General features: G+C 41.1%; 1 protein-coding gene across 1 annotated transcript; it reads left to right on the top strand.

Annotated features, from left to right (window-relative positions):
• Positions 1-21,900: 21,900 nt before the first annotated feature.
• On the top strand, positions 21,901-25,174 carry LOC147635794 (GDSL esterase/lipase At4g28780-like). The gene is made up of 5 exons (XM_086802245.1): positions 21,901-22,415; positions 23,092-23,219; positions 23,344-23,583; positions 23,749-24,004; positions 24,833-25,174. The coding sequence occupies exons 1-5, from the start codon at positions 22,154-22,156 to the stop codon at positions 25,051-25,053; spliced, it is 1,107 nt and encodes a 368-aa protein (XP_086658371.1). The 5' UTR covers positions 21,901-22,153; the 3' UTR covers positions 25,054-25,174.
• The last annotated feature ends 752 nt before the right edge of the window (positions 25,175-25,926 follow it).

Here is a 25,926-nt window from a genome sequence, read left to right on the forward strand (position 1 = left end):
ACTAATACCCATAGTGTCACAAGTCTCTACTCATTAGGGGCATTTGGACATATTTTAGGCCTTTTACTAATGAAAGTAATTAGCAACGGACCAATAGGAACTGAGTATTGTGCACATTTGGTCTCCTTTGAATATAGGGAGGGAGACTAGGTTGCTATAGGGAGGGGGGACTAGGCTGCTATAGGGAGGGGGACTAGGCTTTCAGTTCTAATAATTACACTTGTGCCTTTAAAAAAGTAGGGGGTTTAGGGTAGGTATGGTCCCACCATTTTTCGTGGCTCAAAAAATCCTTAAAATTTTAAAATTTTTGAGATCCCCCCAAAACTCACATTTCCCCCCAAAAACCCATCTCAAATTTCATTGTAATCAAAAATTTCATTTGCAAGTCTGCTTTCCCTCTTCCTCCCTTTCTCTTCCATCTCTATCTCATTTTCCTAACCCTAATGAAACCATCAAAGCCCAAAACCCTAAACTTTCTCCTCCGTCTTAATCTCCCTCCCTTCTCGGAGCTCCATCTCTTTCATCTTCAAGGCTCCCGTTAAACCCTAGTCTGCACATCTCTTTCCTTTTTACTCTAAACATAACCTTTCTACGCTAGCTTCCAAGAAGATATGGCTGCACCACCAAGAAGACCAAAAGACGAGATTGAGGAGATATCCTTGCACAACAAGAAGGATGATGATGGTGCTTGGGTAGGAGAGGCATTTCGTAAGAGCGCTTGGGTTTATCTACGACACCCTGCTGAAATCGGGCCTCACCGAGTTCGACAGCGAAATGTATTGGAGCACCATTGGAAAGGTCGTTTACAAGGCTTCAAGAAGGCAAGCAATGGAAAACTAGTGGTCACGGTACAACATGTTTACACAGCACGAGATATCCATCTTCACCCAACAAACTCGATTTCCATACAATTATAAGTATCGCAACAAGTAGAAAGGAGCATGTGAGATTTTTTTACTGTAAGATTCCTCCCTCTAGCTTTTTGAGGTGTGAGAACCTCCCCTTTTGATCTTATAATTATTCCTCTCTCTGAAATAAAAGAAAGATTCTGTTTTACCCTGTTTTGACTTAGAGAGAGAAAATGTCTAGAGGGAGGTAGTCCAAAATTGAGATATTTTTTGGTATAAAAATCCTCCTAGTGTCTAAAATGAATTCCCCTGAAACAAAAATTCAAAAAGAACTTTCAAATATGCAATTGGAATTAATTGGAAATGGGTATAAAGGAACTTAGCCTAAGGGTCTAGATTTTCAGAAATTTTTGGATTATGGTCCAATTAAGGTTCCTATGGGCCAGTAAGATCAATCCATGTGTGGGAAGGAGATAAATCCAATTTGTAAAAGAAAAATACCCAAAAATGAGTAAATGCTCACATAAGATGAAGAGTTGACTATGTACAAGGGTTATTAGTAAAAAACTATGAGTATTACTAAAAAAATGAGATATTTTGGGTATAATGACTTCATTTTGACACATGTGTAAGCAAGGGGAGTCCCTTCAAGAAGGCGCCTACTTCACATGCTTGAATGAGTTTTAAACTCAAAAATAATGTGATATTTTTATCTCTCCTCTCTCTTGGATCAAACTGAATCAAAAAGGAACCAAACTAGGTCCAAATCTGGTCCAAATTCAACCAAACTGAATCTAGAAAATTCTAGAAATCAGTTAGTCTTGGTTAGAGCCTCCCTATCCTATAAATAGAACCTGAGCCTTTGTAAAAAAAATAGGAGAATTATACTATGCCAGAATTATGCTGAAATAATGATAATTTTTACTATTCTCTAAAATTCTCTCCAAATTGAAGAAATTGGAGCTTCCCTCCTTCTTCAATCTCCATTAGTGGCTCCATCAACATACCAAACCAATTGATTGGTTGGGGGCCTCTACCGTGATCAAAGAATCAAACAATTTGTAAGGTAAAGGGTAAATTTTGATCTTTTTCTATAATTTCTCAATGTTTCTCTCTTCTCAACCCCTCTCAACCTTGAGAAGCTTAATTGGAATGGCTTTTTAATGCTATTGAAGTTAATTGATGAATGATAGTAAGGAAATACATAAATTTCTATTTATGCTTAATTTCAATGGTTTTTATGTAATTTCTCTCTCTCACTCAAAGAATGGTCATTCCCATGACCTATTCTCAAACCAAATGAATCTTCTCACGAAGCTTTTCCATGATCCAAGAATAAATTCTATGCTTGTTTAATTGGAGACCAAATTAATGGCTTTTTTATGCTTTTAAGTTAGTTATTTCATGAAAATTTATGATTCAATCCATAATGGGTTAATGATCCAATTAGGGATCATTCTAATCATATCCATAATATTAAAGTTCATTCTTTTAGAATAAATTGAGATTTATCAATAATAGCAGCAGAGCGGAGCTATGGCGAAATTTTTGTAAAATTACACATAAAATATTTTCATTCAAAGTATGAAAAGAGGACTTCCTACCATATTATAGGAATTATCATCCTAGATAAACTGATTGATTCTCCTTGTAATCATAGAAATATTAATTTTTAGGTTTATGCATAATTAATGAATTTTTAGATAAATTTATTTATCTATGAGAAATAATTAAATGTTAAAAGAGAAATTTCCATTACATTTGGAATTCCATGATTGGATGGGAAAAGAGAATTTCCTATCATATTGGAATTATGGGATAATTCATTTAATTTTAAAAATGAATTTTTAGATAAATTTATTTATCTATGATAAATAATTAAATGTTAAAAGAGGAATTCCCATTACATTTGGAATTCCATGATTGGATGGGAAAAGAGAATTTCCTATCATATTGGAATTATGGGATAATTCATTTAATTTCAAAAATGAATTTTTAAATAAATTTATTTATCTATGAGAAATAATTAAATGTTAAAAGAGGAATTCCCTTTACATTTGGAATTCCATGATTGGATGGGAAAAGAGAATTTCCTATCATATTGGAATTATTTAATTTTAAAAATAAATTTTTAGATAAATTTATTTATCTATGAGAAATAATTAAATATTAAAAGAGGAATTCCCATTACATTTGGAATTCCATGATTGGATGGGAAAAGAGAATTTCCTATCATATTGGAATTATGGGATAATTCATTTAATTTTAAAAATGAATTTTTAAATAAATTTATTTATCTATGAGAAATAATTAAATGTTAAAAGAGGAATCCCCTTTACATTTGGAATTCCATGATTGGATGGGAAAAGAGAATTTCCTATCATATTGGAATTATGAGATAATTCATTTAATTTTAAAAGTGAATTTTTAGATAAATTTATTTAACTATGAGAAATAATTAAATGTTAAAAGAGGAATTCCCATTACATTTGGAATTCCATGATTGGATGGGAAAAGAGAATTTCCTATCATATTGGAGTTATGGGATAATTCATTTATTTTTAAAAATAAATTTTTAGATAAATTTATTTATCTATGAGAAATAATTAAATATTAAAAGAGGAATTCCCATTACATTTGGAATTCCATGATTGGATGGGAAAAGAGAATTTCCTATCATATTGGAATTATGTTTTAGATAAATTTATTTATCTATGAGAAAATTAAATGTTAAAAGAGGAATTCCCATTACAATTGGAATTCCATCATTGGATGGGAAAAAGAGAATTTTCTATCATATTGGAATTATGGGATAATTCATTTAATTTTCAAAGATAAATTTATTTATCTATGAGAAACATTTAAATGTCAAAAGAGGAATCCTTTACGACATTTGGAACTCCATCATTTAGATGGACAAAGAGAAATTTCTAGCATATTGAAATAATGGATATTTTAAATAAATTTATTTTATAAGAAATATTTGATGGGAAAAGAGGAATTCCCATGGTAATTGGGATCCTAGAAATTAAATGGAAAGAAGAGTAATTTTTAGTATAAATTCGATTTATGATTATTTTACCATAAGAGGAAATATGGGTAGAATTGATTTCTATAAATCCCATGAATTCTTTTACTCAAAAGAAGAATATTGAATATAATTAAATTGAGGAATTGAGAAGCAATATAGAAATAGTCCTCAGAAAAGAATCTTTAATTTAGGCCAAGCAATTGGTAGGAGTTTAGAAAAAAGTCCTATTATCGATATCAATCTGGAAAAAGCTATTAAATGTAATTGCATGAAAATGGGATGTGATAAAATGTGTATGTGATGTGATAGGATGTGATAAGATGTGTAGGGGATGTGATAAGATAAGAATGGATGTGATAAGATGAGTATGTGATGTGATAGGATGTGATAAGATGAGTATGAGATGTAAAAGGATGTGATAAGATAAGTATGAGATGTAAAAGGATGTGATAAGATGTGTATGGGATGTGATAAGATGTGATAAGATGTGTATAGGTTATGATACGATGAGAATGGATGTGTGAATGTAAATAAGAATACGAATGTTAATGTGAATGTGGATGTGGATGTGCGAATGAGGATGTGGATGTGGATGTATGAATATGGATGTGGATATGGATGTATAGATGTGGATGGGGATGTGGATATGGATGTATAGATGTGGATGGGGATGTGGATGTATGAATGTGGATGTGGATATGGATGAATGGATGTGGATGTATGGATGTGGATGTGGATGTGGATGTGTGGATGTGGATGTGGATATGGATGTATGGATGTAGATGTGAATGTGGATGTATGAATGTGGATGCACATGTGAAAATGAATGTATAGATGTAGATGTGGATGTGGATGTGGATGTATGGATGTGGATGTGGATGTGGATGTATGAATATAGATGTGAAAATGGATGTATGGATGTAGATGTGAATGTGGATGTATGAATGTGGATGTGGATCTGAAAAAGGATGTATGGATGTAGATGTGGATGTGGATGTATGAATGTGGATGTAGATGTGGATGTGGATGTGGATGTGGATGTATGAATGTGGATGTGGATGTGGATGCATGGATGTGGATGTATGAATGTGGATATGGATGTGGATGTATGAATGTGGATGTGGAAATGGATGTATGGATGTAGATGTGAATGTGGATGTATGGATGTGGATGTGGATGTATGAATGTGGATGTGGATGTGGATGTATGGATGTGGATGTGGATGTATGAATGTGGATGTGAAAATGGATGTATGGATGTAGATGTGGATGTGGATGTATGGATGTGGATGTGGATGTATGAATGTGGATGTGGATGTGGATGTATGAATGTGGATGTGAAAATAGATGTATGGATGTAGATGTGGATGTGGATGTACGAATGTGGATGTGTATGTGGAATAATGAATGTGAATATGTATGTGAATGAATATGACGTCGATATGAGCGAATGGATGAGATGAGATGTCATGTGAATCAGAATGTGAATGAATGATATAAGATGTGAATGAATGAGATGTGAATGAATGATATAAGATGTGAATGAGATGTAATGAGAAATGGATGTGATGAGACGTAATGTAATTTAAGAAAGATAGGAATGGATGTTGTGTGAAGTGAATGAATCTGATGTCATGGGATTAAAAATGATGTATCTGGTTAAGAATGGATACGCATATGATTTGGATTTGGGTTAAGTAATATGGATTGATGTGGAACAATGTGGAAAGACGAGAGTTCATTATAGAAACTGTATTTGTGAACTGTTTGTAAATGATTGTTTTATGTCAAGAATGCTGGGGAAGCATTTTGACTATCTTGAGAATGTGGTCGTGGAGACCTACCTGATAAAGTTGCAATAGCTAACGGAGAGCGGAGGACGTCTCGTGTAGCAAGGTCGGCAGAGGTCTTGACCAGCCTCGGTTCGATTTAAATGGTGAGCTTCCGGTACGGTGGATGAGGGACCAAGGAAGCAGCCTATGAGTGAAGTGCTAGGTGACCTGCAAAGGATCCTAGAGAGTGCTAACCATACGGTACTCGGGCTCTAGGTCGTCGAAGATACCCACACGTGCGTCGTGGAAGATATTGAAACAAGGAGTAAGAGTTGATTCTGAAACCGAGTATGGATCTGGTTGATTGACCTTGCTGGTCCTCAACTGATGACTCCATAGCTCTCTTATATGGATCTGCTGGTTGATCTTGCTAATCTTGCTGATCTTCAACGAGGATTCCATCTTGATTTTTATAAGTGAATATTTGCCGGGTACTATGAGCTAGGAACTATCAAAAAGGCCCCTGAGTGAACAGGGTGGTGAGCGTTCTGGTTGCCAATGATGCCATAGATACTCCGATGAAGGAATGATTGGAAATTAAGATTCAACCGGATACTTAGAAGTTTATGATCAGTAACACTATGATTTCATTAAATGATTGATTTAAATACAGTTGAATCTGGGAAAAAGGCAATTTCATATTGGGTGTGTAAGTGGTGTGACTGGAGTTGAATTTGCTTGAAAATTTGGCTAGGGGACCTGGGAACTCTTTTCCCTGGTACCCGGGACAAAACCTAACCAAATTCTAAATTGGATCCCATCACTACAGTGGTTGGTGGTTAGCTAACCCATGGGACTGGATGGGGTTAGGTTGGACTGATGGATCTGTAAAATGAGACTCAATTTCTATTGTAGTACGTTAGATGAAGTAAATCCCGGATAGTAATTGTTCTATAGAAAAAGGAATCAACGGCTATGCCTCTCGATAGGGAAAAAAGCGTTGATCTCTATGATCCAAGTGCAAGTTTCTTCCTTGATCTGAGCAAGTGACTTTAGGTTCGGTCGGATCAGTTTGGTCAGTAATGACCTTGACTATGTTAGAGTAAAATTTATCCTGGAGGAATTGCCTGTGCTTTCCGGGCAAGGGAAGTTTCTCCAAGTTCGGTTTTGGAAGAACCAAGGAATTAGTCACCTGTCCGGATATCCGCTGTGGGCAAGGCCCCGAGTGTGGAACCCTGCCCCACACAAGATGTGCTACTTCCGCTGCTAGTACCCCTTGCATGATGGGGACGGGGATCTTACATTGACAGAGATGTTTCAATCTAAGTCAACTTATTTCTTGTTTGCAGATATTTTTCCTTCAAACATGGTAGAGGAGCAGCCATTGAAAAGCCTTGCCGGAACATTTCAAGCATTGCATGTAGACATTGGTCAGGCAATGTTTTCTTGTAAAAACAAGTGCAGAACTTCTTAAGGAAAAGGTCTTCTTTTACCAGCACTCCTATTTAGTGCCAAAGCAGGACGGTGGGTTTGGTAAGCTACAGATAATCACATCTCCACCCCTATCTTCTATAGAATGGCCAATTCCAGATGCTTGGATTGTAATGGTCATGAAATCAAAGATGCTTTGTGATATACAAGAGTCTTTGAAGTTTGCAAAGCCCTCTCGATTTGTGAGTCTTAGTTGGCTATGCCCAATACATCTTTTTGCCAAGATGTTCAATCAATTTTATTTCTCACAAACACCTACCATGTTTGTGTGTAAGAAGGTATTAGGTGATGACATGGTAGCCATGCTAATTGGAGACCAATGGAGAACTGTAGAAGGGATACATAAGGATGACACATTCAAGTACAATATAGTAGAATCTAGTGTCTCATTTCGGTATCTCAAAGCTCATGCCACACTACACATACGCTTCTATTATGAGCGGTGGATGAAAAAGAATAGTCGGGTCCCAATGCAAGCAGATGAACAAGTTGTTTTGCCTCTCGATATATGTGTTCCGTTGCCCAGTGGTGCAGTGAAAGTTGTAGATGCAAGTAGACATTGGATCCTCCTAAATATTAGAGAGCACCTCAATATCATGGGAGGTGAGGATATTAGCAGAGCACAATTCAAAGTGAACAATAGGAAGATCCGAAAATGACTAGGGCCAAAGACCTTGGTAGATCCCGATTGGGATGTTGACGGTATATCCCTCAATTAATGGGGATTTTGAATTTTGTGAATTTTGAAGCTACTTCAAGTATGTTAATTTTGTAAAGTCCTTGCCCTCAAAAAAGTGTACTGAGCAATGAATTTTTGTCTTGTAACAGCCAATCCATTAGCTTAGACACATTCAACGGTACTTTTCGAGACATCGCCCCTTGACTAGGGACTGGTGAAGATGGAATCACTTCCTCTTCGATGGGGTCAGGCATTCCCTCACTAAACATTCTTTCAAGCAAAAAGGTCCTGATGTCCTATCCTCACTTTCTTCCCGAATGATACTAGGTATAGCTAACGGTTTATGGTTCCTGTGAGGCTGAACTTGCGTAGGAAACACTGTGTCTGGAATTTTGATTTTTCTCAGGTTTGGCAAACCCCTTAAGTGTTGCACTTGTTCAATCTCCTCAACTGGGTTTGGGTAAGTTCCAATCTTTTTCTTGAGGGTTTTTGGCCCATGTGGCTTGTCTTGGGGAGTCTCAGTCAGTTTGGGTGGTTGAGAGGGCATTAACTGACTTGGTTGTGGGGCCGAGGATGTTTCCTTCTGTTTCCCCTTATTTATGTACTCGCTTGATTCTCCTTCATTGAGCTCCCGAGTGGGTTCCTCCCTTAAGGTAGTGGCTTTGGTCCCCATGGTTTCTATTGAATCGGAATCATCTTCAGGATCATTCATATACACGGGGTCATCTCCTGTCCTTATGTTAGTCTTTGAACTGGGCTTGGAGCTCGTGGCATTAAGCGATCTCTTCCGCCATGTTTTCTTTTTCTTTGCCTGAGCGATTGATGCAGTATCCCTCTCTTCAAGAATGTAGTTTTGATTTTGAAGCATTGATCGTGTAACTACATTCGCGGGTACAACGGGTGTGGTTCCTCGTGCTTGGTTGGTGACCTCAACCAAATTCAATGGCATAATCTTGGGTGCATTAGGATTATGTGGACATTGAGCGATCAAATGATCGATGCCACAATGATTACATATAAGTACCGGCATTCCCGATGTGCTCCCTTGATTTGGTTGCATTTGAGTAGCGATCTTCTGTAGCCTATTAGGGCACTCCGCTACACGATGCAGTCCACCACAATCATAGCATTGAAGAGGTGGTCTTCTCGCCAAGGTATTAAGGTTTTGCCCTCTTGTGGCAAGAGCAGCCGCTTGATATACAGGCTTGACTTGCCCAAAATGATCCTCCATGTAGTACTGGGAAATCATTTCAAACGTCTCAATCCCATATGGAGCAGTGGGGTCTATCTCCTCTTCATAATCCCCACACACTATGTGACTCACAACCCATCTGGTTATAGATGTGGAGGTTGTGGTCCTAGCACTGGCAGTGGTAATGGCACAGACTGGACTACATTCGGATTCCTTGGAACTATGTGCTGTGACGGTTGCTCGACAGGTTGTGCAAGCATCAGCGCGGGTACTTGAGGTGTGTTTGACCAGGCTAGTGGTGCATGATTTGCCAACATTCGCTTAAGTACTAGGAAATCTTTAGATTGATGGCCATACTTACCACATGCATTGCAATTCCCATTGAATTTGACTCTGTGAATGTGGGACATTCACTCGTGCTATGTGGTCCTAAGCAAACCGAACACCATTGTTGCTCTCTTCTTGGGTACATATGGCTATTTTGAGGAGCTTGATTACCCATAAAGTATTCTTGGAGAGCCTTAGTAAGGTCGGTTATCTTGGGCTCCTTGGCAATAGGTTTTATTGTCATTGGCTCGTGCCCAGACACTTGCGAACTAACGGATTTTATCTCCGAAGACACCTTTTTACCTGCAATCATCAAGTTGTCTTCTAACTGGATTGCATTGGCAGTGACTGCTTTCCATGTTATAAGACCTCTAATGACTGCTTTCCATGTTATAAGACCTCTAATGACTAGGCCATTGTATATGTCCTCGTGGCGCAATCCTCGGATGAATCTATCAAGCAGTTGGTTATTATTGAGGCGCTCATCGGGAGTGCAGCGAGAATTTAGATGCTTCAATCGACTTATAAAGTCTCTCCACTGACTCCCCTTCCTCGCGTTCAGCTTTTTGGAGTTGAGATGCTACTCCCCAAAGCACACCCTCACGTATGTATTCTTTCAAGAACAATCTCTTGAGAGTGGGGTAGTGAGTGCGCTCTTCAATCCTTAAGGTTTGATACCAATCTCCGGCCTTCCCACTCAAGGTAAAGCCTAAGGCTTTACACTTATGCAGCTCATTGTGCTCTTCCAAGGAATCACACACGTGTTCAAAGACTTCAATGTGCTTCCTAACATCCTCGTTACCACTGAAGTTTTGAGTGAGCTTAGCCACTTGTACTGCCTTGCTTCTAGGTTCTCTCTCAGGCATGCCCCGCATGTTTTCCGCAATGGATCGTCCGATCGTCTGAGCAATGGATCGTCCGATCGTCTGAGCAAACGCTGCGAGATCACCTAGGTGAGCAGGCATAGCTGGTGGAGGCACTTCTGGGATAGCCTAGCTGATAGGAGTTGGCATTGGTCTGAGTATGTTGGCAAATGACGTAGGATATGATATGTGACTAGGCCTAGCTCCTCTTGGATAAGGGTTGTGATAAGGCGGTCGTGGAGCATACGCCATTGGCATACTAAGAGGCGTAGGAGCTACATGAGCATGAGTAGCGATAGGTACATATGGTTGATAGGCACTGGCACGCACTGTTGTGTGTACTGTTCCACTAGGTAGCAGTGTCGTACTAACTACAGCGGTAAAACATGTGCACTTTCCGTTATGCTCATCATTGGGGTAGGCATTGTGGATTCCTTAATGGAAAGTTGAGCCAAGGTTGGAAAACTAAAGTTAATGCTCGTGGGCTCAACCTGCATTGAGACTCCAGGCGAAACAACATACGAAGGGTCTATGGGACTCACCGAGGGAGTCTCCAATTGTGATAGGGTTGGTTGTTTGGCCTTGCCTGTATCCAAAAATCTCATAGGGCCAGTGGAACCTAAGTTCACTCCCCTATTTTGCCTCTCAATTTGGATAATTCTATGAATAACCTCACATATCATTTGTTGTTGCTCCTCTAGATTAGTGGCGCTAGATGTAGATCGTAGGACTTCTAACCAACCTACATGGTATGTGTAGCCCGTGTATAGGTCAGTTAGAGTCTCTGTGTGTAGATCATATTCTCAATTTTCATTGAGAAATATCCCATCCAGACTTGGTGTGCCAAACGGTTCTCTTGAAGTGGACGCAATGTCACTTCTTATGGATTCGCTTCTAGGGACCTCTACTTTAGGAGGCGCGTCGGAAGGTGGTAGCTCAGTAAGGCCCTCATTAAACGAAGTGGGTAGAATATCCACATGGACACTCTTTGGGAGGGTAGGTTCTACATGAGATGTGAATGGAGAATCCACTACCCCTCCTTCTTCATTTACTTCGCTTGTCGCATGTTCAGAGCATGTAGCTCTACTAAAGGTCTCTATTAGACGACTAAACATGCTAGATCCGGGTTGTGGGGCCCAACCTGGCATGTTTTGGCTTGTCTCCTCAGGGTTCTTGGTAAGGTGCCCTTCCATGGCTTCTGAGTCAGAGGACGAGTCACTATCCACTATTCGTGGATCTTGGGTTGTACTCCCTTGGGTTCCAGCCGAAGGCCAAGATGCCAACGTGAAGGGATGGTGTGAGCCTGCGTAAACTGAAACGCTTTCTAGTGGCTCTGGCTCTAGTACCCAACCAGAGCGTAGATGCATGTGACGTGGGTACCCTACGGGCGTTGGTGACTACCTTTGAAGCCCACACAAGTGGTTTCTTAGGTGTTTCGCACCCCGTTTTTACTTGTTTTTAGATTGTTTTTAACCCGTTTTTGACCCCCTTACTTATGGTCGAACCTGGACTAGGGCGTGTGATAGCTCGAAACGAGCGTATCATTCAAAGGGTCCTAGTGTGCTTTACAGCACCGTATTCGCCTATCCAGATCTCCTGTAATCCTCAAAACAGTCTGTTTCCTTATGGGGAAGGGACGAAAGCCTATTTGCTTGTGGTGGAGGAAAGGGTGAGGGCTTTATCCCACATGCTCACTTTACTCCTTGGGGAGTGGGCTACATATAGGGCACAACTTCCCATAAGCTCTCACTTGAAAGAAAGCTATGGAGGCTCACTCTCCTATATATATATATCAAAAGACCGAGACCGAGGTCGAGGTCGGGGTCAATTGGGGGTTTTTCTTTTCAAAAAATTTTTCTCCAAATAAAAAATCTTTCCTCTCCACACGTTTGGTTTTCCTCTCCACACGTTTGGTTTTTTTCTTTTTAAAAAAAATATTTTTTTAATTTTTTTCAAAATTATTATTTTTTTATTTGGGATAAGTTTTCTAGGGTTTCTTTCTAGGGTTCAGACGCGGCGCAGTTCGCACACAGCGCATGCCTGGGGATTCAGAAATCCCCCCTCACACGCAGAAAACCAGATAACAGAACGCACGCCCACACGCGGAGCGAATAAATAACAAAAAAAATTAGAAATACAGAAGACAAATTGCAGAAACAGATTGCAAAACACGGAAACACCTCATCAACAAACACACAGTCGCTTTCCTACAGTGTAAATTAAACTTCACGCAACAGCCCGAGCTGCAAACTGGAGCTTGGTGCAGGGCAACTCCCTGGCAACGGTGCCAAAAATGTGCGCTTTTCCCGCACAGGTCGTGGCTGGGGACTTGCCGAGCACCGTATGCGAGCCACGAATGGCTACAAGCATACAACCAGGAAAGCAAGCTCAAACAGAATGCAAGGGTGTGTCACTCACCGCTCTCAACCGCAGCCTTGAAGGATTCTCGCGTCGTAGCCGTGAAGGAGGAGCCGCCGTCGCCGCTCTACCGCCTCGCCGTCGCCGTGCCGCTACACAGTGCTCGATCGCTCTCTCACTCTCTCTCTCTCTCTCTCTCTCTCTCACACACGCAGGAGAAGGAAACCAAGAGGATAAGGCAAGAGCACTCTTCTATTCAACACATGAGAATGAGGATTTTAGGGTTACATTTGACTCTTATAGGTGACTTGGCCGTTCACACATGGGCGCCCATACATGGCCGGCCGTTCACACGTGGGCGCCCATACATGGCCGGCCGATCCTAACCCTTATCCTATTGATATTCAAGGTGCGCCTCTCATCGGCGATCACCCAATCCCTTTATCCTTTGCATATGGTGCCGACAAGACCGGCCCATGACTCAGAATAGTTAAACTAATTACATGACGTAAAACATAGTACGTCTCATTGTCCGTCATAGGTTAACAGATGGCCTTGAGATCCTTATAAGAAAACACACACACATAAGAGAGTAAACAAGCACATGCGAGAGATGGATGGCTAAATTTTCTTCTATATCTCTTCTCTTCTCTACAACCACTAGCATAAAGAGATAAGAGTACATACTTTATATCTCATCTTCTCTTATTTACAACCACTAACATAAAGAGATAAGAACACATAATATAAGGGAAAGTACTCTTCTATTATAACATACAATGATCAGTTCATACTATGAATCCAAATACATGAGCTGGCACTATAACTATGCCATAACTCTAGTACACCAAAGTGGCTGCGGGGTCACATAGCATGTAGAGACCATTGGTAGCATATCACCCATTATGATAATCTCACCAACCAACTTGTGGCATGAGTGCGAAAGCAATCACCTAGGTAGGTCATTAACATCCACATCACTTCTAGTTGAGCTTGATATCTCAACACTCCCTCTTGAGCTCAACTTCACACACTACACTCTAAGTAAGCTCTAAAATCTATGGAGGTTCTTTATACCTAGTGCTTTCATGAAGATGTCAGGCACCTGGTTCTCTATACTGATATATACTAGATCTATATGACCTGTTAAACCTTCCCTCTCATAAATTAATAATGAACCTCAATGTGCTTCATCCTAGCATGATAGACTTGGTTATTAGCTAGCTATATGTTATTGATATTATCATAATATATGATACGCACCTTAGCCTCTAGATGATCTGCCTCTACCTCTACCTAGATTTGAGTAGAAGGCCTACTCATGTAAATTTATGGAGAAAATATCCTAAAAATCAGGAAAGCTCTCTCAAACTAAAATGGAGGTCTGAAACTAACTGTATTCCTTGCCAAGACTATTCAAGGTTCACTAATACCATGTCATTGTCATCTATTGGTGATCCAATAGAAGCAAGGACATCTGCAAGCCCTTTTAACCTTCATTGCAAAGTTATCATTTACACTCGGCATTCTCTCTTATCACATTATACAGGTCATGAGCTTTTGCTACATCTTTTGAGCTTGTGTATTTGTATTGTACATCTTCACTAAGGTGTCCCAAGCCTCCTTAGGTGTTTATGCATCATGTATATGTACAATTATAAAATCTATCACAATGATGATCTTTCATGCCATATTTTATATGCTTACACCTGCTGTGGGGTGGGATTTTCTTTAACAGCCTTGGCTTTTTTCCATCACATGTGATGAACTCCTAATATCTTTTTCCCATAAGGAAATTGGTCATCTTGAATTTCTAAGCCTAGAAATTATTCTTGTCTAGATTCTTACTCATAATCTAGGATAGACTGTCAGATATGAATACCTGTAAAAATAACTTACTAAATGATGCTTGCAAAAACTTTTGCACTTGTAGCAAACCTACAATCTTCAATGTGAAAAGATGCAAGGGGGAAGAGAGCTTGAGCTCTTGCAAGAGCTTGAGCTCTTGCAAGCACACACACACTCACAAAACCCTAATAGAGAACACACAAGGTGAGAGGCTGAAATCTTCTTCTTCTTCTTCAACACTCAACACACCATATACAAGATAAGAGTACAAACAATATGAGAGGTACTCAACCAAATACATACAAGGGTTCTCTATAGTGTGAACCCAACTAAATGAGCTGGCGCTATAACTATGCCAGTCTCTAGAATGGCTGTCACACAGCCATTCATCCCACTGGCTGCATATCACCCATGATCTCACCATCCATGCTAGTGGTGTAAGTGTGGGGCCTATCCCCCAGGCGGGTCATCAATGTCCACCGCCTCACTAGATGAGCTCGATATCTCAACACTCCCCCTTGAGCTCAACTCCATCTCATGTACACCAAGCGAAGCCGTGAATCTGCGGAGCTTCTCTGTACCCAATGCTTTGGTGAAGATGTCAGTTACCTGATCCTGTGTGCTGACATAAACAAGGTCAAGGTCTCCTACCAAGACCTTCTCTGTGACAAAATGGTAGTGGACCTCTATATGCTTTGTGCGAGCATGAAAAACTGGGTTCCTGGCCAACTGTATACTGCTAATGTTGTCACAAAAAACGACAACTTGTCTATCCACTGATAGACCCAAATCTGCAAGTAGCTTTCTCAACCAAGCTACCTCACATGCTGCCATAGCAGCTCCTCTGTACTCCGGCCTCTGTTTACTGGATAGAGCAACCATAGGCTGCTTCTTGCTGCTCCAAGTCACAGCAGCACTCCCCAAAGAAAACCCCCAAAGAAAACATGAAGCCACTAGTAGATCTTCTATCTGAGAGAGACTACCAGCCCAATCAGCATCTGTGTACCCATGTACACATATCTCTGTCGTCGTGACCTAATCACCTCAATGCCCAAGAAATATCTGAGCTTCCCCAGATCCTTCATCTCGAACTTCTATCTAAGCAAGATCTTTACATCAAAGATCTCTGCATCATGGTCCCCCGTAATGATCAAGTCATCTACATAGATGACAACAAGCACAACCCCTCTATCACCGTGTGTGAGAAATCTACATTGGCTACATGAAAGCCAATAGTGACAAGATATTCAGAAATCTTGTCAGACCATGCTCTTGGTGCTTGTTTTAAGCCATACAAGGTTTTCTTCAACCTGCAAACATGCTCGGGGTGACTCACATCCTCATAACCAGGTGGCTGCAACATATACACCTCTTCCTGCAAATCCCCATGCGAGAATGCATTCTTTACATCCATCTGATGTAAAGACCATTGCTTTGACGCAGCCACTGCTATCATAACTCTCACTATTGCCATCTTGGCAACTGGGCTGAAAGTTTCCTCATAATCAATGCCATATGTCTGCGCATACCCTTTGGCTACCAATCTAGCTAATACCTATCACTGTTATGTTTTACTTTGTACACCCACTTGCATCCAATGGCTTTCTTGCCTTCAGGCAATTGCACTAAATCCCAAGTCTCATTTCCATATAGTGCATCCATCTCCTCATCCATAGCTTTCTCCCAACACACATTTCCAACAGCCTCATCAATGCATGTGGGCTCTACAACCTGCACAACCTTTGCCATATATGCATAGTGATGAGCCTTCTTTACACCAGGTGTTCTCATAGCTGGGATCCCAAGCTCCTCATCAAGGCTCATCTCTGAGCCACTAGACTCTCCATCAACACGAGAATGCCCTGTAGAAATGTCAGGCATACCAAGGGACTCAACCACTTTCTCTTTTTCTTTACGTGATGTACTAATCACATTTGCAGGAATGGTATTATGACGCACCCTGCCACTCCATGGTCTATCAACAGACCCAGTAGATGAGGACTCTCCTGGTCCACTCAAAGACAGTGATTGCTAACCTGCATTCTGTGCAACCACACTTCCACTCACATCAGTCCCAACAGCTCTTTTTCAGCAGCATACCAGCTGCTCATCTCATCAAAGACAGCATCCCTGCTTACCCTCAACTCACGTGTAGCAGGGTTATAACACCTATATCCCTTTTGCTCAAGGGAATATCCAATAAACACACATTTTTCAGCTTTTGGATCCAGCTTAGTTCTCAGTTCATCTGGCACATGCACATATGCAATGCATCCAAAGACTTTCAGATGAGACAAATCAGGTTTTCTGCTAGTAAACCTCTCCTTTGGAGTTACATCATGTATGGCTGCAGTTGGAGTCCTATTCATGATGTATACTGCTGTAGAAACAGCCTAAGTCCAATAGCTATGCGGCAGATTCTTCTCTTCCATCAATGCTCGCGCAATCTCAGCAATGTCCCTGTTTTTTCGCTCAGCAACTCCATTTTGTTGCGGAGTGTATCTACATGTAAACTGTCTCCGAATACCATTCTTCTTCAAAAATTCAAAGAACTCATTGGAGAAGTACTCTCCCCCTCCATCTGACCTTAGGCACTTTACATATTTCCCTATTTGCTTTTCAACCAAAACTCTGAAATTCTGAAAGTGAGTGAACACCTCACTCTTCTCCTTCATGAAATATACCCACACTTTCCTTGTGTGGTCATCATTGAATGTACCCACACTTTCCTTGTGTGGTCATCATTGAATGTACCCACACTTTCCTTGTGTGGTCATCATTGAATGTCACATAATACTTGCAGCCTCCCATAGACATGGTCTCTGTAGGACCCCATACATCATTGAATGTCACATAATACTTGCAGCCTCCCATAGACATGGTCTCTGTAGGACCCCATACATCTGAATGCACAACATCTAGTGCATTTCTACTCACATATCTGTTACGTGGAAATACATGCTTTGTTTGCTTTGCAAATTGGCATGCTTCACATATTCTCTGCATACCTTCCACTTTAAACTTTGGTAGCCCTGTCACAAATACTTTAGTCTGCATAGACTTCATTCTCTGCACATTCACATGTCCAATTCTTTTATGCCAAATGTCTATGTCTGCAACAATTCCTGAACCATTTGCAAATATCGCAGCACTCATTTCAGGCATGTCTACATTCAACGTGAACATTCTACCCACTCTGTTGCCTTTTGCAACCAACCTGCACTTGTCTTTAAAGTCTTCAACGTAACAACCATCAAGGTTAAACCGAACCTGCAAACCCTGCTCAATCATCTGGCCAACTGAAACCAGATTCTTTGTTATGTTCGGAACGTGAAGTACATCTGCAAGAAGGTACTTCACTTTGCCATCCTACATAGACAATGGCACATCTCCAACATGGGCAATTGGATGAGCAGTGTCATCCCCTGTTTCCACAAAACCTGGTCTTTCAAGGTTTTTCATCTCCTTGAACCACTCCCCATGACTTGTCATGTGGTTCGAAGCACCTGAATCCACACACCATACATCATCTTTTTGTGCTACTTCAACATTTTCAGACATGGCATTCACGACATGCTGCATAACAAACAACCTTTCATTATCCTCATTGTTTCTTCTTGAGGATACATAGTTGTTCTACTGCACTTTCCCATTTTGCATGTCAGCCTGCTTCTTATAACATTCTGCCTACACATGTCCAGGCTTACCACCACAATAAAAGCATTCACGTGCATCATTATATTGCCTTTGCCAATTTCCACATCCTCTTTGACTCCCCCTACCTCTGAATTTGCCTCTCCCACCTGTGTGTTGTTGATGTTGTTGTTGTGTATTCTGGGACTGTTGTTGTTGCTGCTGCTGGTGGCCATAATTCTGATTACCTGTTCTGCCACCTCCTTGACCGCGTCCACGGCCTCCTCTACCTCGTCCTCTTCCTGAACTTGTGTAGAAGGCCTGTTGCTCTGAACTGTTTTTGTTTTGTGAAGACTGTTGGTCTTCACCCAAGATCTTCTCTTCTATAATTAGCATAGACACCAAATTTGTAAAGTTGGGAATGTTTTCCCGAGTCTGAATAGACATCTTGAACACCTTGTATTGTGGCCCGAGACCACGTAGACAGACTTCTACCTTATCATCATCATCTATTGACACACCAATAGATGCAAGGGATTCCACAATACCCTTTATCTTCAATGCATAGTCATTCACAGACATGCTCTTTTTCTTAACAGTATGAAGTTCATTCTTCAACTGTATCTTACGTGCCTTGGTATTTGTTTCATAGAGTTTTACCAAGGTGTCCCACGCCTCCTTGGGGGACTTGGCATCCTGAATGTGCCCAATCATGGTGTCCTGTATACTAATGGAGAGCCAATACATAACTTTTTTGGCTCCTTGGTTCCAGTATTTAAACTCTTTCACATCAGCAGTCGGATTTATGTCCGGTATCTCCAGTGCCTCTTCATGCTCACCTTCTATGTAGTCCCAGTAGCCCTTTCCCATCTGGAAATTCGTCAACCTGAACCTCCAAGCATGGAAGTTGTTCTTATCAAGCTTCTCAGCCACAATCTGGGTTATGCCATCATTTGACATCTTACCAGACACACAAATTTACCAGAAACCGCACTTTGGTTTGTCCTGCACAAACTGTTGTATTTTTTGCAGCGGTACTGTAGTACTCTCAAATGTCACAACCAGTGACTTCAATATGCATACATACACCCAATGGCAACTGTTGACCTCTTTGCAGCACACATAGTGTCTGCACAGCCAATCTGTCTTCCTGCAGTTCTTAAAGCAGAGTTCTGCAGAGAATCGATGACTTATTCGCACTGCTCGAAATCACCTGCTTTCTGAAAAACGTAGGTCCAGACGCGCCCGAAACGCGTTTTTGGCCCAAAAAATTTTGTCCAATATAGGACAATCCGATAGGACAATATAGTTGCCCTATAGCTTTACTCCCGTGAAGAAAGCTCCTCAATCAAAGATCGTTTGCTTCCGTAGAGCTCCCGACAAGGGTGTAGTCACCAACACACATAGGGAAGAGTAGTTGAAGCTCTTACCCTCGTACCGCTTCTTGTGGTTCTCTTACTTGCAGCTCAGCCCCCCCTTAGCATGAACCAGGCTCTTATACCATGAAAAGATACAGGGGGGAAGAGAGCTTGAGCTCTTGCAAGCACACACACTCACTCACAAAACCCTAATAGAGAGCTTGAGCTCTTGCACACACACACACACTCACAAAACCCTAATAGAGAACACACAAGGTGAGAGGCTGAAAATCTTCTTCTTCTTCACTCAACACTCAACACACCATATACAAGATAAGAGTACAAACAATATGAGAGGTACTCAACAACCAGATACATACAAGGGTTCTCTACAGTGTGAACCCAACTAAAATAGCTGGCGCAATAACTATGCCAGTCTCTAGAATGGCTGTCACATAGCCTGTCATCCCACTGGCCCCATATCACCCATGATCTCACCAACCATGCCAGTGGTGTAAGTGTGGGGCCTATCCCCCAGGCGGGTCATCACAGTGTCCACTGCCTCACTAGAGAAGCTCGATATCTCAACACAATGCAACGGTATCGTACACCTATTATAATGTAAATGTGTATGGAACAGTTATACAAACATACATCTACCAAAAATCTACAAATCTCAGATTCTCTACATAGACTTTCTTGCAACCAAATTTTTACTGTAACTTTCCTTCGACTAGAAATTGGGTATACACGGTCAAAATTGACACTTTTATAAAGTGCTTTGCATAAAAATTATAGAGTCAAATGGGGACAAAACACACTTGAAGCCCCCCGAAAGATGTAAATTATACTTTATAAAGTTAACTGCACACAACATGGTCTTCTTTCTTTACCCAAGCGGATGCCTTAATTTGAGAATATGACTTCCTTGTCTACTTGTAGCTCTCACAAGCTATCGAAAGGTGTTGCTCCAAAATCAAAGAGGGAAAGAGGAGATAGAGTTACCCTTACCCATGTACCACTCTAATACCATGAGAAGAATGCAGGGGAGATGATGACCTTAAGCTCCTTGTGTGCAAGCAAACAAACACACAAGAGTAGACAAGCATACAAGAGAGATGGATGGCTGAATTTACTTCTTTATCTCTTCTATTCTCTACAACCAATAACGTAAAGAGATAAGAGTACATAATATAAAGGAAATTACTCTCCTACTATAACATATAATGGTCGGTTCATAGTGTGAATCCGATTACATGAGCTCTAAGTGCTATAACTATGCCATAACTCTAGTATACCAAAGTGATTGTTATAAACCATTAGCAACATATCACCCATAATCTCACCAACCAACCACACAGTGACATAATTATGGAAACTATCACCCAGGAAGATCATTAATGTCCGTAGTACTAGTTGATCTCGACCTCTCAACAAATGGTTGCATATATTTGGTCTTTCCCTTCTTTCTCCTAGTCAGCAATAGCGATTTCTTTCGAGGTGGGCTACCTGGGCAGGGAATCCTCCTCTTGAATTCTCTGAGCTTGTAAGGGTCCATGAACTTGAAATTGCATAAAAGTTTTTCCACCTCCCACGGCCATCCTTCGGGCTCATCTTAGGCCTTGTTTGAACCCCGTAATGTTAGGACAGGGTGTCCAAGAGTAAACTCTACCTACTCCATGTGTTGACCGTTATGAGATAATGGTCCAATGTAACATGTAGCCTATTTGGTAGTGTACCAAATTTTATCCAAGCTGTCTCTAAATCATGTAATCTCTTAGGCCACCTTTCCATATGAATATGGGGATGTTGGATGCTCGGACTACTCAACCATGGCTATTCCTTATAATGGGACAGTGCTAGCTGGTTCTTGGACAATACAATATAAGGGTAGACCATTGATATCTAACCGTTTCCACACTATTGGAAATTTCTATGGTATACCAAAAGACAAACAAAGAAGATTAATAATCCTATGGTTGTTAACTCTTGGAAAGGTTGAATAGCGTCCACATGGCCAAAATTAATCGCCGTCCATACGGGAACAAGGGAGGATGTACCGTGATGTAAAAGAGATTTTTTTAAAATTGATTGTTTAAAAGCTCACCTACCCCAGCTTGGGTTAACGAATATTTTTCGAGTTTATCAATTCAGTTTCAGAGCTTTCTCATCACACCGTACCTTGGCCTTCAAGGGTGAGGCAGAGGGGCTTTTGAAACCCAAGACTCTTCGTCATCACCATTTCCAGGTGGGCAGGCAAGTTCATGTAAAACACACACACACTGTGGTGACTGTGATATTGTATCCCCGGGAGCACGAGGAGCAGTGAATGCGGCACCATCATGTGCTGTGTGTCTATAATCCGCCACATTTTTAAATTTATTAAGCGATTCTTTCCACCCCTGGTGATCTTCAAAACTTTCACCTTTGCCAGTTTTGTCTTTTGCTTTCACACTTGAAAGGGTCCCTTCAAGAAGTCCTGGGTTCGCCCTTCAGCTTTTCGCTATTTGCTATTTGGCTTTTGCCGTTACTTACAATTGCCAAGGTAGCCATGTTACAGTAGGTGGTGTGGTATAAAGCTGCAAACACAGCACTTGGTGGTCTGTGGTAGCAAGTGCCCCCTGTTGCTTGTTAGAGGTGGGCAAGGGGAAGTTGTGGTCCTTGAAGGCTTCTCTTGGCAAATGATAAAAAGTTTTGAAGGCCTTTCTTCGTAGCGGGGGAAGCCTATCTGAGTGTGAACACACACTTATAATCATGGGCAATCTTAGGGAGAGTACTGGGTTCTATGGGCTCGTGGTATTCTGTGTGGTTTTGTTGCATCGTGGTGGCTTCGTGGTGGTGAGCAATGCGGCCCCTATCGCCATGTTTGTGTTCGGGGACTCTCTTGTGGACACAGGAAACAATGACTACATCCGCTCCACTGCACGATCCAACTTCAAGCCCAACGGCCTCGACTATCCCACCGGCAAGCCCACTGGAAGGTTCTGCAATGGGAAAATCATCTCCGACTTCATCAGTAAGACCACCAATTCTATTTAGTACATATGCCAGCGTATAATCGTTGATGCTGCTTTTTACATGGATACTGTGTCCTCCCCTAACAGGAACGGTCGCACACTAAGTTTAAAGACCTCGCTTTTAAGTTATTACGCAGGTCGTGTAAGATTAAGTTCCTTAGTAAAGCTCAGCATTGGTTGGCTATTCAATTAACCTACATAAGGCCTTCATTATCTTAAGTTGTTAACGCATTACACTGCACTAGTCAGTTGCATTCATTAATATACTGTCGTGAACTATTTGGCTACGTTCTAGTCTCGATTTCGCAAGACTAGTCTCGATTTCACGCTGCTCGGTATGCTAAGATTGAGATCAGAGGCCAGGCAAGTTTCTTATGGCAGATAATGCATTAAAAGGGGTTGATGAAGGTTTAGCACTTAAGTTATGTTTCCCGAGGAGGTGGCATAGACTAGAACAAGCTTCACACACTTAACGCCCGGAACCTTGGAGGCTTGATGGTGTAGTGTGTAAGGTTTGCAATCATTTGTTACAAGGTGAAGGTTCTTAGCAATGCCTGAAGATAGCCAGTCAGATATTCTTCAGCCTAAGCATCTGTACGTCAATATGTGGATAATGCGGAAGTTGCATCTTCTCTGTCCTTTATCCTTGTTTTAATGATCTGATTCATCTTGCAGGTGATTTCATGGGTACTCCTCCCATTAAGCCCTACCTGGATCCTAGCAATGATGAATCAAGCCTTATGCTGGGCGCCAACTTTGCCTCAGCTGGTGCTGGCATTCTCAACACCACTGGTCGTCTCTTTGTAAGTCCAAACGAAGTCACCGCGCCGCATGTTTCCGAACGTTTTCAGTAGCCATGTAGTAGGCGGTGCATGTGCAGGTAAGCTGATGTTATTGTGCTGTGTGTAACTGTGCATGGTCTTTCAGTTGACGGTGCTCACAGTGCAGAAGCAGTTCGAGTTGTTCGAGGAGTACAAGCAGAAGATAGTCGGATATATCGGTGATGCAGCAGCCCAGCATCTGATCAATGGTGCCCTCTTCTCCGTGACCTTTGGGGGTAACGATTACATCAACAATTATCTCATGAGAACTGCCCGCTCCAACAAGAAGTACACTCTTCAGCAGTGGCAGGATATCCTCATTTCAACCTACAAGGGCCAGCTCACTGTGAGTCGAGCTAGAAGCCCGTCCCATTCAGTCCGAGCCCGCCGGCCCGGCCCTGCAGTTGCAGGAGCGCGCCCTTCTCTTTCATATAAATGAATATTTACAAGGCTAGCGAGTAGTAGTAGCCGCCGTGTTTTCATTAGTTAATGTTGTGAATGGATGTGGCAGCAATTGTACAACATGGGTGCCCGCAAGTTCTCAATTTCGTCGCTAGGACCCTTGGGCTGCATTCCTTCGCAGCTGCACGATAACAAGAGCCCGGACGGAACGTGTATCGAATCGCTGCAGCAGTTGTCCCTCAACTTCAATGCGGCCTTGAAGCCCATGACGGAGCAGCTCAACGCCGAGCATCCGGATGCCACCTTCGTGTACGTCAACAGCTTCGGCATCGTTATGGACTATATCTCCAACCCATCCGCTTATGGTGAGTAGCGCTTTAATTACGCGCCTCTCATACGAACACGCAAGTTTATAACCACTGCGTTTAATTTGACCCACCGTCGGTGCCTCATTGACACACCTGCAGGCTCCAAGTTCCAAGTTGAACCAACGTTATCAGTTCTCTCTCTCTCTCTCTCTCTCTCACACACACACAATTTCCGTCAGTCAATATAGAAAATAGGAGGTAGGGTTTTAGTTGTGCTCCAGAGTCGGTTAAACTTTTACCTCTTGACTTGAAGAAAAGCGATACGATAATTTAACATTTTAATTTATAAAACCGACCAACGAAAACTATTTTTGTAGACTATAACTCACACTATTTCGAGAGCTGCGACCACATAGCAAAATATTATATTTCTCTCTAGCGACATGTCATAAGTTTAAGGGTGGGCACACGCACAGTAACAACGCACGGGTGCATAACCTACTGGTTTTAATTAAGAAAAATTTTATCCTTTTTGTCCAATTGCCAATGTCTCATCTCACCATAACAATGCAGGGTCCAACTTTATTAGTTCTCTCACACACAATTACAATTAATGTCCTTATCAATTCTCTCTAGGACTAATACACCTCTCGAGAGACTTGTTTTGCAACTTTCTAGAGTTCTCTTTCATGGGGTTTACAGAAAGAAAAATGGCTTGCTTTTTAGTGTAGTCAGGTAAAACTTGTTTGTTTGGTTGTGTGGTTGGAAGATTTCTCTTTCAAATACAAAAGCTTAACCTTTTATGAATAATAAACTATTTTTCTTTTTGTTTGACTATAGGTGAGTTGTGTAGGTAGTTGATTGTGTTTGTTGGGGTTTTGGCAGGCTATGAAGTTTCCAATACGGCATGTTGTGGACAGGGCAAGTATAATGGCTTCTTCATATGCAACCCCTTGTCCAATGTGTGTCCAGATAGGACCAAATACGTGTTTTGGGACCCTTTTCACCCCACAGAGAAGACCAATGGACTCATCACTCAACGCCTCCTCAATGGGCCCACCTCCGATCTTAGCCCCGTCAACATCAGGCAACTCCTTGGAATTTAAATTAAACAAGTAGATGACATGTGCGTTGCTTCAACTAGGCCAAGTGTGAACCTAAGTGTGACCCAAGCATTAAAAATTATATCTTCATTTTAAATTTCAAAATGCAAAAAATCTTTCATTCTCCTTGGTTTCTTTTTTTCCTCTTGTTTGGCCACGTGGAGGGAAAGTAGGTTGTGTTTAATAAAAGAGTACATATATCATTCCATTTCGAGTTTTCTCAAGAGTTTGGCCAGACAATTATAGAGACCTTGTTCAACCTTTGTTCACCATTCTTTTCTCGTGGATTGTTGAGACTACCAAGCGTTGATTGGATAAATTACATGCACTCATTTTGTAGTGTTAACCTAACTGCGAAGGGTGATTGATTATTGTTGTTGGCATGCCACGAGTGTTATGTTGGCATGTCAGCAATGTGTTATGTGAGGATCTTTTATGTATGTCTATATTTTCGATAGAATCTGTAATTCGAAATGAAAGCAAAACTAAAAGATCTACACCATTATAAGAGGAATATGTATCTTCTAGATTAAAAAATAAAAAATTTATATCTTTAATTAATCTTTTTCACCTTGGATAGATGACCAACATCTTGGTCATTCTTATATAGTCTCTGGTGAGGATCATATCTAAGGTCACTTGTTTTTGGTGATGTCCAAGTGGATTAGACTTAACCAACCATAACACTTGACTCAACCAACCATAACACCTAACTCGGATGATATTAGACTACACATAAGACTAGAGGGTTATGCACAACTTACAAATCTATCCAAAATTGGTTTGAGGCTCCTTTTAGCCTTGCAACCTTGGGGACAAAGTGTTTTAAAAAGATGGTGTAGGTTTTAGTGCAATTGAAAATGGGACTATAAGCTT

The sequence above is a fragment of the Cibotium barometz genome, chromosome 9 (genome assembly GCF_041138505.1).
Source record: "Cibotium barometz isolate CiBa-2024 chromosome 9, ASM4113850v1, whole genome shotgun sequence".
NCBI lineage: Eukaryota > Viridiplantae > Streptophyta > Polypodiopsida > Cyatheales > Cibotiaceae > Cibotium > Cibotium barometz.

Coding starts and splice junctions, on each gene's coding strand:
- LOC147635794 (XM_086802245.1), top strand. CDS start 22,154: ATGGGCAATCTTAGGGAGAGTACTGGGTTCTATGGGCTCGTGGTATTC. Junction 22,416..23,091: donor AATCATCTCCGACTTCATCA/GTAAGACCACCA, acceptor TTCATCTTGCAG/GTGATTTCATGGGTACTCCT. Junction 23,584..23,748: donor CCTACAAGGGCCAGCTCACT/GTGAGTCGAGCT, acceptor TGGATGTGGCAG/CAATTGTACAACATGGGTGC.